Raw genomic sequence first — 15,469 nt, 5'->3', positions numbered from 1 at the left:
AGGGTAAAGTTCACAAAGGCCCAGCACACAGCAACACTTATGGAATACTTTTTTTGTATTGTACTTTCATTCATTAAGTATTCATCTGTGATGTCATATTTACCTTCAAGTACTGATGTCATACTGATGCTATTCTGTTCAAATAGTGAACAATGAACGTTGCCGATCTGCAAGCTCACTCACGTGCAGGGTAGGATTACCAAACGGGCCTGTTGCGCCCAGGCCCAAGGGTCCCTGAGCTAGGGATCTCTCTCTGAGGGGCTGATTAAAGCTGGATGGAGGCACGTGTCATGATGCAAGAGACACTAAAAGTCCACAGACTTGGCTGCCACATGCCGCAGTGTTGATTTCGTCGACTACCTTTTTCGCTGACGAATAGCTATTATGACAAAAACTAAGACTAAATGTGTTGACAATATATTGACATCAATTTAGATCGGCTATATATTAAGTGTAAAATCAGTGCTATGGGATGGCATCAAGGCCAGTCAAAATTAAATTTAGTCGACTAAATCAACTGTAGAATTAGTCGACTAAAGTCTTATGATATTTAGTCGACTAAAACTAGACTAACACTAAAACATTCCAGGTGACTAAAACTATTAAACTAATCAAAAGACTATGACTAAAACTAAAATCAAAATTTGCTGTCAAAAACAACACTGACATGACGTCACGTTTAGTGCCCTAAACAAACCTACCACTGCCACTCTGTTTGTTCAAAGTGCTCTAAACAAACATTAAAAGTCCATACTTGGCTGCCATATGTTGCCATTTCAAAAGGCAGACGTTTAGAGGGCTAGCTCTTTTGTAAATTACGTAATTTAATGTGGCTCAGTGGCAGCCTTTAACTTTTTAAATGTTTGATTAGAGCATTTTGACCAAACAGAGTATAGCCAAGTCTATTGACTTTTTAATGTTTGATTTGAGCATTTTTGAAGGGCGCCTACACAGGTTTAATGTTTGTCTTTAGTTCAAAGTTTGTTTTGTAAACACATTGACAATGAACGGGAAAATGTACGTCATAAATGTGTCGTTTATGTCATATTGTCTCTTTATTGTTAATGGTGTTTAATGTTTGTGTTGGCACCTGTTAGGTATTTTTCTTTTGTAGATCTGTGATTTTGGTGGATGACGGTTTTCATGTGAACTATGACCCGGTGTCCCCTATGGTCCTGCAGAATCATGAATTATGAATTGCCCTGTGACTGACATTTGATGTCAGGCTGTCCCACTGACTTTAAAATAGTATGGTTCTGAGTTTAGATAGTAAAACTTCTCCCCTAGCCAGTGTCTTAATATGAATTGTTTTGTTTCCCGATTGCCATAACATAACATCTTCTTCTCTCCCGAAATAATGGTGAATATATCTGATTGAACCTCCCTCTAAGTTCTGCTTGTCTGAGTTCTCTTACTTGTGTCCGTCAATTCATTCTAAGGTATTTTGGTTAACTCTGTTATACTCTGACTTTTACTCATTATAGCCTAAAAGGTTTTTATAACCATTTCTGTAAAGTTACAAGCACTCTGCTTCTATTCTGGTATAAAGAGTACTTTATGGTACTTAGATTACTTTCAAAAGTATTTATACAGTTCCGGTGTTCCGGAGCTCTATCTAGCTCGAAGCTCGAAGCTTTTCCTTATTTATCATAGTCTTTATTTTAATACAGTTAATACAGTATTTTTTACAGTATTTTAGAGATAAATACCTTGTTTTACATCACCATTACATCATCTAATCAACATGAGATAGACTTAAATATATTAGCGCCCCTCACTTCACACAGGTGTGATTTTTACCAAACATATAGTTTAGCCAAGTCTATGGACTTTTTAATGTTTGTTTAGAGAGTATGCAACTTTGACTTTGAGTACTGTAGTTGAGTAAACTAGTAGGCTACTTAAAGGTATATTCAGTGATTTCACTTAATTCAAATATCACTTATTTTTTTGTTTTGTTGTGATAATCCTCTCTACTATAGAGTGTGCTGACCATATAAGGGGAGTTCCTCCCTGTCCCCAGTTAACCCCTGGGGGTAAAAAAACCTTAGGTTTCGTTTTTGGCTCTCTATCCTGATTGGATGAAAGAAAGGCTTAGGTCCCAGCCAAAAACGAAACCTAAGGTTTTTTGAGTGAAATCACTGAATATACCTTTAATTTATCCACCACTACAGTGTGAATGCAAAGCACTTTGCACTTACTAATTGTCAGTCTCCCGGTTTTCTTCAGGGTATGACACTGTTTTACTACGACACTATGGCGCATTAGGAGTCCACTACTGTAGTGTAGACAGTATAGTTGAACTGTCTGACTGTCAGTCTGTCATCTTCGTGGGAGGGTGACGTCACCGTCGTCCAGTCCTACTCCACGCTCCGCCCAACAGACAACGGGCCTCACTTGCGATTGGCCGACGGCGACTGGCGTAAGCGTCCGTGCGGGCCAATCACAGTGCACGTTCGGCACGTCACGGTCCAACATGGCGGCTCTCTAACTTGTGTGCCGCTCGGAGGAGGGAGCTGAGGTGTAAATAAACACTCGTTTTTCCCTCACAGAGACGCAGCGTGAAGGGACAGCGGCGTTGTGCGGGGTCGTGTGCGTTCTGGACTCGTCATGTCGACGGACGGAAGCAAGAAGCAGTTCTGGAAGCGGAACACAGCCAAGGTTCCCGGCAGGTCAGTGACGTGTTCCGTTAGCCTTAGCCGCTGTTAGCTCTCTCCCTAGATTCTGACTGCTGGGGAAAACGTAGCGAACTATCTCCCATCCCTCCCCCCTCGCCGACTTTCTCCGCATTACATCACAACTCCACACCATGTCGTGTGTCTTAATAACGCCAGGTCGCGAATATACAAAGACCCCAGCCCTTCTCGCGCTCTCCAACGCACACAGACAGTTTGTGTTTACGTTCCTCCCACCCAGCGGGACTCGGGGAGGCTATGTGGCTAACTCAGGGCGCTAACACTTAGCGTTAATGACAGCAGCAGAACTAACTCACTGCGCTGTCACACTTGTCATTTCATGTCATACAGTGTTTACTTTGTCAGCCACGCTTGTCCTATATGCTCAGCTGTAAAAGCCTGTGTAACACGCTGGTGTTGTATTATGGTGTAATAATAATAACAGTGATTCAACTGGTGGTGTAACAGTCATAAAACTGGTATAACAGTTATAGCCTGTGTTGTTGTGTCTAAGAGTGATGACTATTGTTGTGAAGTTGTTTTCGTTACAGACAGTGTTGTTATGTCTGGTTGTATGAGTGTTTAATGGACCACAATCACAATGGAAACAATTGCCTTTGGCTTTTTGTGTCATTAATTTGGTGTGTTTCAACTGGTTGTACTGTCTGTAGCTTTAAACATTGTCAATAAAGTATTCAGTCAATCGATAACTAGTGTTTCATGGATTAAAAGTGATAACTGCTGTAATTAGGGCAGGGGTCTGCAATGTTTTTAAGGCCAAGGGACCCCTTAGCTTAGCGCAGAGAGAGAGAGAGTGATGAAGCAGGCACCCCCTACATATTGTTAATTTAATTAAACATGGATGGCTCCTTCATATATATTTGTGTATGAGAAATGATCAAAAGGAGACCACAAAGGCAGAGCAGAGCTGAACAGAGCACTTTGACAAGTTTAGAATAGTTGAACCTTTTGACAAATGTACTTAAAACGTGCGCCACTTTTGTATCGGCTGACCAATCATGACTGTAGACGAATGCAGAGATGATTGGCCAAGCCGATGGTTTCTCTATCATGGATGAAATGCCTTCTATGACCAGCTGTCAGCCATGAAGCCACCCACCCAACGTCTCTCCTCCGCTTAAAAAGTAAAGGGACAGCTAAATGCTGAATTCAAACCAGCAGCATATACACACGACCACTTTACAGAATGAGTGATATTGATAATGTTTTAAATTTAAACTAGCAGCTGTAAGTGTGAATAGAGATTCAGCAACTAAATGGCCTAAAATGCATGAATCCTTTATAGGCCGTGTTGGGACCCATGAAAAAGTGCTTAGAAAATGAGTTTCGTTCCCATGTCATGGGAACTACTCATTCAATGCATTTTTTCATAGATAATACCCTTCTAGACTTTGGGTTAAAAGTTCTACTCATAATATCCTGCAGTATTTTGTCACAAGCCATAAATGTATAAACAGTGTATAACCAAAAAACAAAAATCTTGTGCTGCTGTTTTTGCTTGTAAAATGTGTTTTTGGCAACACAAAATCTTTCTCAAATGTCAAATGCATATACTTAACATCTGAAACAAGTGGTGCCTTTAGTTTACTCATTACTCAATTTATATCATGAAATGTAGCATATTTGTTAAAGAATATGCTTCAACTTAAGTGTTTGCCACACAGTACAATGAAACCTACACAGTAGATTGTGCCAAAAGCTTATGTTTCATACATAGAAAATGTCTCAACCTACTGTGTAATGAAAGGTAGAAAAGAAAATCAGGGCACCTTGGACCAAAATGGCAGAAAATCTATCCAAATGTTACCACGCCCCCTAAATTGGAATAATGCAAAAAATGCACAAGTCAAGACTAAAAAATAAAGTACTAGAGGTCAGAATGATTACAACATAATTGTATGAAACATTTATTTATTTACAAGTACCGCAAAGTGTCACAGCATCTGTCATTTGTACATAGTCATCCATGTTACTGTTAACTCCCCATCCTCCATGCCCCATCCACTGCCAATGGGTGAAGGAGCACACATCCTACTAGTCAGAGAACGTCTCATCACTGCTGCTTGGTAGTTTGCCCTTTTGCAATGTTGGTGGAGAGCATCACTTGTTGGGGGAATGGACAGTTCTGGCAAAGCTGATGATGGCGTACAGAATGATTTGTACCTTGCATCATTCACGTTTTTGGCAGATGATTGGCCATAAAGGTGGCACATATATTTGCTCAGTGTGTTGAAAGTTGACTGGTCAAGGTTAAAACTGCTGGCAAGATGAACCTGCTTGGCTTACCTCGGTTGACTCAGTTGTTGTCATGTCTGATGGATGAGGTAGCCTGTCTAACAATGTATCTGCTGATAATGTTTCAACAAAAACCAGTTCGGAGATGTTGCGCGTTGCAGGGCTGTGAAACACCAGCTCGGGGAAATCACGGGCCAACCGCCTTTTCAGTTTATCCTGCCTGCAAAATGAAAATATAGAAAAAAACGAGCATAAATGTATAAATATTAATATACAATATCAGGGGATGAAGCCTGATGGCCATCACATCTACCCAAAGGTGAAAAATGTTAGATACAGTTGACTGGTGAATGAAAGAGGTAACCTAAAAGTTCCTCAGACAGATTGAGGCGCAGCTTCATCAGTGTAAGCAGAAGTCTCTGAGTATCACTAAGTGACTGTTTTGCAGGAGGTGGTAAACTTGGTGACACAAAATTGAACAACAACATGAAAGTCTCTACATTTGGTAGTCCTGTGAAGAATTTCATTTTGCTGTCATTAAATTCTGAAGGATCAAGAGTACGATGTTTCAACTCACTTTCTAATTTGTTGACTTTATCCCTAAGTGATTGACATTCAGCATGTTCATGTAATGAGGCAATGTCATTTTGTGTTTCCTCTGTCTGGACCCCAATGCCTGGGACTTCAACAACAGTCTGTACCTCTGCTGTACTTCGATCAGTGATGGAGGTGAAACCAAATAACCTTGGCACGTAGTCAGGATGTAGAGGATCATCACTCTTTTCCCCTTAAATAACAAAAACAACAAAAACATTTACTAGAAATATGATATTAATTTGTTTACATATATGGGGTGTTTTCACATATGTCCTGTTTCAGACATCAGCCTCAAAACGGGACGGGGCTGCCAAATCATTGTGAGAATATTTCTTTTACATTAACCACTGGAACAATAGCATACCTATTCTGGAGGGAACATTTGCAGAAAATAGCAGATCTACAAGCTCACAACATTGTGAGCTTGTAGACCGGCTATTTTGGCAAATAAGTTTGGTGTAGAGCAGGGGTAGGCACTAGGCAGCTTTAACCACGGGTGCCAAGGGTGACCACTGGCACACACTGGCAATGCCAGTGTCTCACTCTAATGCCAGTCTGGCATTAGAGTGAGAGAGGATTAGCCTGCATGTCTGTAACTGAGTGTACAGATGGAACAAATGGACCCCATTGGACCCCAAATGGACCCTTCTTAGGCCTTAAGCCTACAGGTCTGTGAGAGTGGAACCAAATGGACCTTACAGGTCTGTAACTCTGAGAGATGGAACCAAATGGACCTTTACAGCCTGAGTGTACAAATGGACACTACACTTTTGATTGATTGATTGAAATATTTATTAACAGTTTGTAGAATTTACAGTACATTTTAAGCACAAACTCAATACAAAGACTGTTAACTGTGAGTGGACGACCCAATTAAGCATTACACTTGTTTACAACAGGGTCCACATTGTTCAATTCATCAAAACATTTAGAGACATACAAATAGACACTTCTATGTAGCTAAAGAACAGAACAGGAATTCATCATATAGGAAGCAAAAAGGGAAAAGATACATATACAGTGAGGGGAAATGGGGTGGGGGGGGGATTCAGATTTTACAGAGGCCAGTTTCGAATTGCAGCCATCCGTAGGTGCCCTTTGAGAGCGGTTTTGAAGGAGTCAAGGGATTCACATGTCTTAATGACTGTTGGTAGGGCGTTCCACATTTTGGTGGCATAGGAGCGAAAAGAATTTAGTCCCTTGTTTGTGCCGAATCTGGGTTGTACATGGTTTGTTGCACTCCCTCTGGTGTTGTGGGTGTGGACTTCGTTTACATTAAGGAAGTATTTAGACAGGTACATGGGTATCTTGGTGGTGTATCGAATCTTGTGGACCAGACCCATTGCAAGATGCTGTACTCTGTCGTCGACCCTAAGCCATCCCAGCCTGTCAAAGTGGGCAGGGGTGAGGTGGGTTCGGGGGGTGAGGCCAAGTAGGAGCCTGACCAGTTTGTTTTGGGAGGTCTGGAGCCTTGTTTTAAGGGCCTTTGAGGTGCTGTGGTACCAAGAGGTGGATGCATAGTCAAAGAAACCTTGTACGAGGGCTCCTGTTAAGGTCTTCAAGGTGTATTTGCTGACCAGTGAGGAGATCAAAAGTTATGTGGGTCCTTGAAAAAAAAAAAAAAAGTTTGATAACCACTGTACTAGTCAGTGGACTCTTAATGTGTCATATAAATCAGTGTCATACGATATTCTGAGGAAAACCATGGAGACTTAACATTCAGTAACTGAATAAGAACATTAACATCAAGGACAAGTCTTTCCACGGAGTCCGTGTGTGTAGAAACACAACATGTTGATGAGTGATTGCTATCTCTTTCAGGGGAACGGACTATGTTAATCCACTTCTTGGTCCACAAGAAGAGAACTCTGTTAGGTTCGTTTAAAACGGGACATTGTGTGAAAAGGCCCTTTTACATTGAACGTATGGTTTTACAAAAAAAAGCAACATACCTGAATCCTGACACAAAGTGGCACCCGCAAATCCATGTGTCGGTATCTATGATTACAGACAGCCCTGAAACATGACGGCGAAGTGCAGCGATCCATTTACTTCTTTTTTCTTTACATTTCGGCAGTCTGTAAAAGGATAGCTCAGAGTTATTTTTTAATCTGTTTGTACAGTCAATCGCACAACAGCTCTTCCCCATTTTACTTTTCTTTGCGCGGTGTTTAGAGTGAATGAAAACAGCGCAGCAAGCCAGCAACAGTGAGTTGCTATCAGGTTGCTATGGACAACAAAAAGTTCTTCCGCATACGATGACGTCACGCGCATACTCAAGGGAATAAAGCTGCTACACGATTGGTCCACGTGACCAAAACCACACCACTCCCCTTGCACATATTATTACGCCTTGTAAGAAATAGTCCCGTCTTTGCCCACTGATTATAAAAAAACTGCAGGAGGGCACGAGTAGAACTTTTTTATTTGGACTTTCTACCTATAAATCTCTTTTATGGAGAAAAAAATGGTGTAGTCCCCCTTCCGTGGGAACGGAATGGAACGAAAAGGGACCTCACAATACGGCCTATTATAAAAAAGCTGACAGACATGAGCTTAAATGCCTGTACATCTCTACTGCCTGCCTGTCAGCCCTCGAGCCGGGTGCAGCTCACTCTAGCACAACTCGCTTATTCATAACTTACTTACTTACTTACTTTATTGTATTTTGCAAATGTTCACACTGTGTGATCAGTAACACGGTTCGTTGGTGTGTATTTATCTAAATCTTATTATTCAACATGGCTATCATGGCATTGGCGATTAGTCAAAATACATCGTCATACATCATGAAGTGAGGGGCGCTCTTATCATCACACGTCGTCATACATCATCTCATTCTCATTTATCTCATTCTGGGCCAATCACAATTTGTGTCCTCCTTTTGTCTTCAATGTTTGATGTTTAAACCCTCAAACTGTCTATGGGAATTAACTTTGTCTAAAGGTGGACATCAAAAATCACACCCTTGTGAAGTGAGGGGCACTAATATATTAAAGTCTAACTCATGTTGATGTAATGGTGATGTAAAACAAACGGTGCCAACACAAACATTATATGCCATTAACAATAAAGAGATGAGGAACAATATGACGTACATTTTCCATTAATTGTCAATGGCGTTTTTTTTAAACAAACATTGAACTAAAAACAAACATTAAACCTGTATGCAGCACTAGTGTGAACTGATGACGTTATGTAATTTGAAAGTATTTCACACTATCGCCAGTTTTTGAGGGGTGCTAGCCCCTCCTTTATTCAGCTATAGTGTAGATTCTTGTCCTAACACAAACATTAAATGTCGTTGACAATGCATGGAGAATTTACATCATATGTGTCTGAGCAAATCAACATGTTATGTCATGATGATAAGATTGCCCCTAACTTAACATGGGTGTTTAAAAAAAAAAAAAATCAGTAGAAAAAGACACCAGTCCTATAGTACTAGCACTCTCTCCATAAAAGGTGGGAAGTGTGAACAATGAACATACCCTTTTGGTGCAAAAAAGTCATGGTGTGTTGTCTTTAGAGCTGCTCACACCCTCACGTTTAAAAACACACTCAAAACCCACCTTTTTACTACATAAATCACAACCCCCTTTCATTTACTTTTACACCAGTTTTCCCTATAAAGTTGTTTTTATATTCCTCCTGTAAAGCGACTTTGAATACCTAGATAAGTGCTGGATAAATCTTATGTATTATTATTATTGAGGGGCACTAGCCTCTCAAGCTTAGGAGAGGCTAGTGCCCTCACCAAGTGTGGACGTAAAGAGCGGCCCTCACTTCATATGGGTGTGTTATTAATTTGTGTTGTGTTAGGGTGCGACAGTGAGAGCTTTTCAGGTAAAGCAGCAAACTACCATCGAGCTCAGTTGACTGACTGAACTGAATGTGATCCTCTTTCTCCTCTTCCTATTGTCTGTCCACAGCATCCAACATGTGTACGGTGCTCAGCATCCACCCTTCGACCCTCTGCTCCATGCAAAGTAAGTTGCATTTCATTTCTGTATTTTGATTCTCTTGACAGTGCATTCAGACTTTTGGAGGTTCAGTATTTGAGCTAGTATGGCTGTAATTTGTACTGTGTCTCATAAGAGGGTTGTGGACACTTTAGAAACATCGTCTTGAGCCAGTTTATCTTTTTTTCAAAAGTGCAAGACAATATTATGGCTTCCACAACTATCCAGGAACAAAAAGCCTGCATTTTCTATTAGCTTGGACTCCTCATCGATGATATCACTGGTAGGCGGGTTTCTGAACTGTCCACAACCCTCTGAAACACAGACCAAGTAGACAAAAATGTTACTATATTATAATGAGCACCAACTACATATGAAGAGAGGCTGAACATGGGTGAAGTCGTCCTTTAAGCACATTGTTTGGTTTGTCAGTGCGTAGTTGCTCTGTCAGGAGACTGAATATCTTCCTTGACGGATGATTCTACTATGGCTGATTGGACAATGGCTAGTACATTATGTATGGCCTGTTAATATCCACTTTTCACAACAACTAAGGTTGCTCTATTGTAGCATTGTTAGCATTACACTTTCAGTTCTTTGTTATGAGGCCTGTACTGTTCTGATAAAGACAATTTACAATTTAGGCATTTAGCAGACGCTCTTAATCCAGAGCGATTTACATTAAGCAATAACAAAAAGCATCACATATATAAAAAATAGTTATCATGAAACATGCGTAAGCTAAGAAAAGTAACAGGGGAGTATCTATATCATGAAACTATATATGTAAACTATACATACTATACTATACTATATACTATATATTACTATACATTATACATGTGTACTATAAAGTGCTATGACTACACAAAATGCAATTCTAGTGCTGTCTATGTAACATGCTATAAGTCTGTCTAAAATGCTATCTAAGTCTACATAAAGTGCTATCTAAGGGGCTAGGGCAAGTGCTACGGGCCATGGTGGAGTCTGAAAAGGTGGGTTTTCAGACTACGGTGGAAGATTGGGAGTGAGGCTGCAGTTCTGATTGTAGTGAAGTGCATTCCATAGTTTTGGAACCTGAAGGGAAAAGAGTTACTTCCAGCTTCCCTGCGTTAGCTGATCTGAGTGCGCGGGAGGGTTTGTAGGGTACGATCATACTTATGGGGGAGCCATGCCTTTGGTTGCTTTGAATGCCAGCATCAGAGTAGGGGGGTGACGTGTGAGAATTTAGTCTGGTTGAAGACCAAGGGAGCTGCGGCATAAAGGAACTGAAACTTCCTGAAAATCCAGTTAATTGCACATAGCTTTAAGGAAATGAAGCATGCTGCTCTTGGGTTTGGTTTTATTTTCATTTTGACTAGGCTATTCTTGTAATAATCACTGCCCCAACAAGATCAGTCAGTCATCACCCAGGTGTTTATACAATAGGCTGAGCTGATCGCTGAGTACACTCAGTGATTCCCAACCTGTGGGTTGCACATGGCCCACATGGTGTTAAGGCCCCTACACTGTAGGAGTTTTAAACTTGTCGGCGAGTCATCAGATCGTTATGTATTTCACGCTAAACGATTGATCGCTGACTAGGCATCACACACTGCAAGAGTTCACCAAGATGCGATCCAGACCCTATACATCACGCATATGCAGGATACTGTGATGCAAGGCGAGACCAACGCTGGATGCATCTCTCAGTCTCTCCCTCCCGTCTGTGTGCACGCCACACACACAGGAATAGCCAGGCTACACAGGGCAAAATGTTTTGTGATAGCGTAGGATAGCCTACGTGCGCTATAGCGAGACAGGACGTTAAATCTTGATTTTCATTAAATAACTCTTTCTCTCACACACACACACAGCACACAAGGTCAAAAAGTTTGCTCTGCACTGTTGATTCCGATGCGGTTTTATCAACATTATTCAAGTGAAATGTGTTTATTTAACAGCAACATTGCGCTAATATAGCTACCTGTACAACACAGGGATTTACCCAAGGAATAAAGGTTACCGGTATATATATTATCATGATCATCTATCGAGACAGACAGACAGTGTCAGGCCCTGTACACACATATCAGACGAACATGCTCTGTGCTGTCTGTGTTTCATGGCTGCCTCAATGCTTTTCCAATGGAAGTCACGTGGTTTGACCAAACACTTGTGTTTGATTGCCTCCCTCCCCCCATCACACACAACGTGACTTCCATTGGAAAAGCATTGAGGCGGCCATGAAACACGGACAGCACAGAGCATGTTCGTCTGATATGTGTGTACAGGGCCTCAGTGAGCACAGCTGTCCAGTGCTCTTATTGGCTGTAATACAGGATTTCTTGGGACGCGATCACAACCCAGTTCATACTGTACAATGTCCAGTCGGCGAGAGAGCCAAATATCAAACATGCTTGATATTCAGAAACGGTCTGGGAGCCATCGGCGAGCGCTTTTATCGGCGCTATATCTTCTCGCAGAGCACACACAGCGAGCAAAACCTCGGTGATCAAAGCCTGATCTTGCGTCAGATCGGGGGTTTTGTCGGCGACAAAATGCAGTGTGTATGAGCTATTAGGTGGTCAGATGGGTCTTAAAGTGGGCCTTTATCCTGAAAATTCTCCAATGAGCGCCAGGCATTAGGCTGGGTCTAACGAATAACCAAGTCAGCACCACAGGCATTTGTCAAGCTGTGTGCAGGATCGTTCGTGACTGGTGAGGAGTAATGACAACTAGTAGTGGGAACAGTTTTTCTACTAAATCATTCAGTCGTGCAGTTCACTAAAAAGTGTCGTTGAAATGATTAGTTCACCAGTTTGTTCAGTGCTGAACTGAAACACACAGTTCATTGTCTTGATCAGTCAGTGCAACACATAGGCCGTCCCTTCAGGGGACGTACACCAACATTTGTTTGATTAATTCATACATTTGATTTATTTTGATTAATAAATTCTTATTTTTGCCCTCAAAATTAGAGAAGAGAAGTTGCTTAACAACAAACACATCAAACAAATCAAATCATTTTGTATTGGTGCTAGACAGACACTCCCTGGCTGGCTGCAGGGTCGGTCCCTGTATCGAAATAGCGTTTGTTGACCACCAAGTGTCAATGGCACACACGCACACAGAGGCCAGGCAGGATGGCCTACAGTACAGTACAGTACAGCACAGCCTCCGTCCCCACCAGCTATGGGATTTTTAAATCCAGCTCCATTATTGCAGGATTCTCAAAGCACTGTATCTCAAAAGGTTCGGGCACTGTCCATGGTGAGCCGTCGCGCATCCCAGCGATCGTTTGTGAGTTTGTATCGCATCGCTGAGCACATGTAACTGGTTGTAATTGTAATGATAGCTAAGGGGTCTGAGCTAATGCGACTGGTCATTGTGCTCATAACAGAAGCCCCCACCTCCCTGAATAACCCGGAAAGGAAACGAGGATCGTAGAGTTAGAGCGGACGGGTGGCATGCCTTAGGTGTGCGTATGCTGCCACCTAGCGGCACAGAAAAAGTTAACAAAAACACAACTACATGTATTCGGTGCAGGAGCTGCAACGAATATCTGTTTCCACAGCAATGATTTTTGCGACGTACATAATGTAAACTGCTGGGTTTCCACGGCAACACGTGTTTTTTCTTTACATACACACACACACACACACACACACACACACACACACACACACACACACACACACACACACACACACACACAGTAGTGCATCCCGCGGATGCAGTGGTCGTTGTTGTATTATGTCCCTTAACTATAAACTGCGTTTTGGGATGCAAAATGCACCCTATTTTAATCTCTTATATATATATATATATATATATATACACACGACACACACACACACACTAGTTGTCACACTAAAACACACATTCTCATGCCGATTAAGCTCCTTTGAATTGAATCACATGCGACGAAAAATTCACGCAAATGTGCAATGAGACTCATCAGACCACTGCGAGGAACGCTAAAATGGTTTATTTATTTGTTTATTTGATTGATGAATGCCCCAAACTACAGAGTTTAGCCAGAACACCAGGTAGATTGATGTCAAGTGATTGGTTTGGGAAAATCTAATCCCCTCCCCCTTGGAAATCGCTGAGTGTGGACGCAATGTCAGACTAGAGCATTCCATCTTCAGTCTGATATCAGGCTGTTCTAGGACATGAGACATGGTTAGGGTTATAAAGTGATTATATTGCTTTTCGTTTGTTTGCATAGGTGTGTGTGTGTGCGCGACTGTGCGTGTGTGCGTGCGTGCGTGTCTATATACAGCTTATAAAATGACGTGACAAAATGTCTCTGCCTATGCACACAGACTGGTAGAAACAGAGCCTTCTTTATTTCTACCAGTCTGTGCAAGTGTGTGGCTGCATGGACGAGAGTAACTTCATTTTGCCAGTTACCACGGCAATGTTTCCAACCACTGTGCCTAGTGTCAAGCAGCTCCATGTATATTTGTGAAACGGTCTTACACCCTTGTTGGAATGTTCTGGCTGTGAAACGCATATTTTCACATACATACAGACAGAAAGGCAATCACCATTGTGGGATGAATGATGTTTAATTTACCATCGTTCAACAGCTTAAAGAGAAGAGGCTCTCAGAACGCTATGATGTAATTAACCAGACAATTTCACAAAATCATCCGTCTGTGCTCACTCAAACATGACTATGTATGTATATATTTAATACATTTGTGATTTTGTGCACAGTAATGAGCAGGATAATATATGCAAAGTGAATGCCTAGGCAGAAATTGCATTTGACTTTCATTCTCAAACACTGTCCAGCTATTGATTTTATTATGTTTTGAGTCAAACGGTGCACATAAACCATGTGCTGTCAGAAGTTCTCAGAACTGATCAATATACTCTTACATTCACAACACGGCACTTGCACGGAAACTGCCTTTGGACAGGTTGACGGCTATAAACTATTGCAGAGTGACCAATTACTTTACCTGGGTTACACCTTCTGTTCTACTTGAATCTTGTCAAACGTGAAATAATGACTCATGTAGCCTACTGGGCCGGTATATTAATCCCTTTAGAGTTTCCGCAACAACACACTTGTCACATTGACACTCCTCCAGGCAGGTTGGCAATAGGTTGGGGTGAACATACAAAGGATGCATCAGTGATGTCACCGCCATGCGGAAGGGTTTCAGACTTGTGGAGTCCTTAACCATTTAAGTATTTTCGCTGACATTGAACACCATCACATTATAAATAATTGATCGGTACTCGGTAGCCACATACACTAATTGAATATATCTTTTACACATTTTTACACGATTACACATTTCCGCCCCCAAAGTCGACGATTATTCATAGCTTGATTATGTATTTGACAGCTCTGTTAGTCGCTGCATACATCCCTATCGTTAAACATGTCTTGCTAGTTTCATTTAGGACAATGAATGCCCATATAAGCATGTCTGATTTGTATATCCATTTGTAACTGTTCTAATGGAACATTTGTTCCAGTTGTACTGTGCACTCTTGAGTTGAATTAACACTGAAAATGTTACAGTGTAGTAGTATTAATTGAAGTATTGGGGGTTACGTACACCTGAGCAAGACACTTAACCTTCAGCTGATCCCCTGTGTGCTCACTCTGAGCAAGCCACTGCTGGGCTAATGCAGAGAAGTAATTACCACTGAGCGACTACAAATCCTGCTATTGCAACACTTCTTTGTCTGATGACTCTCATGATTAGAGACCCATGGATTCCATTATGATGGATGACTGTACTTTGCCTGGCGGCCTGACTTTTCATTGAATCTTCTGCCACCTGAAAATGTGAGCCAGGCCTTATTATCACCCAACATCAGTGTCTGACCTCATTAATGCTCTTGTGGCTATAATGGAAGCAAATCACAGACATTGATGTAGTTGTGGTCCCTCTTTTGCTCGAGATAGAACACATGAAACACATTTGAAAGTGGATTCTGTGGCCACCAGGGGGCCAAGTGGAAAAGAGA

General features: G+C 41.5%; 1 protein-coding gene across 1 annotated transcript in view; it reads left to right on the top strand.

The window, feature by feature from the left end:
* Positions 1-2,482: 2,482 nt before the first annotated feature.
* Positions 2,483-15,469, top strand: part of tbc1d22a (TBC1 domain family, member 22a) — a gene marked incomplete at its 3' end in the record, with an annotated part of 129,229 nt that continues 116,242 nt past the window's right edge. The window contains exons 1-2 of the mRNA XM_083758008.1: positions 2,483-2,672; positions 9,461-9,517. Coding sequence (XP_083614134.1) covers positions 2,611-2,672; positions 9,461-9,517 — 119 coding nt within the window. The 5' untranslated portion in view covers positions 2,483-2,610. The remainder of the gene's footprint in view (positions 2,673-9,460; positions 9,518-15,469) is intronic.

Source organism: Protomyctophum parallelum (assembly GCF_964188405.1).
Source record: "Protomyctophum parallelum genome assembly, chromosome: 22".
Classification (NCBI taxonomy): domain Eukaryota; kingdom Metazoa; phylum Chordata; class Actinopteri; order Myctophiformes; family Myctophidae; genus Protomyctophum; species Protomyctophum parallelum.
The sequence above is the reverse complement of the archived record's forward strand: the minus strand, read 5'-3'. Positions and strand labels throughout refer to the sequence as shown.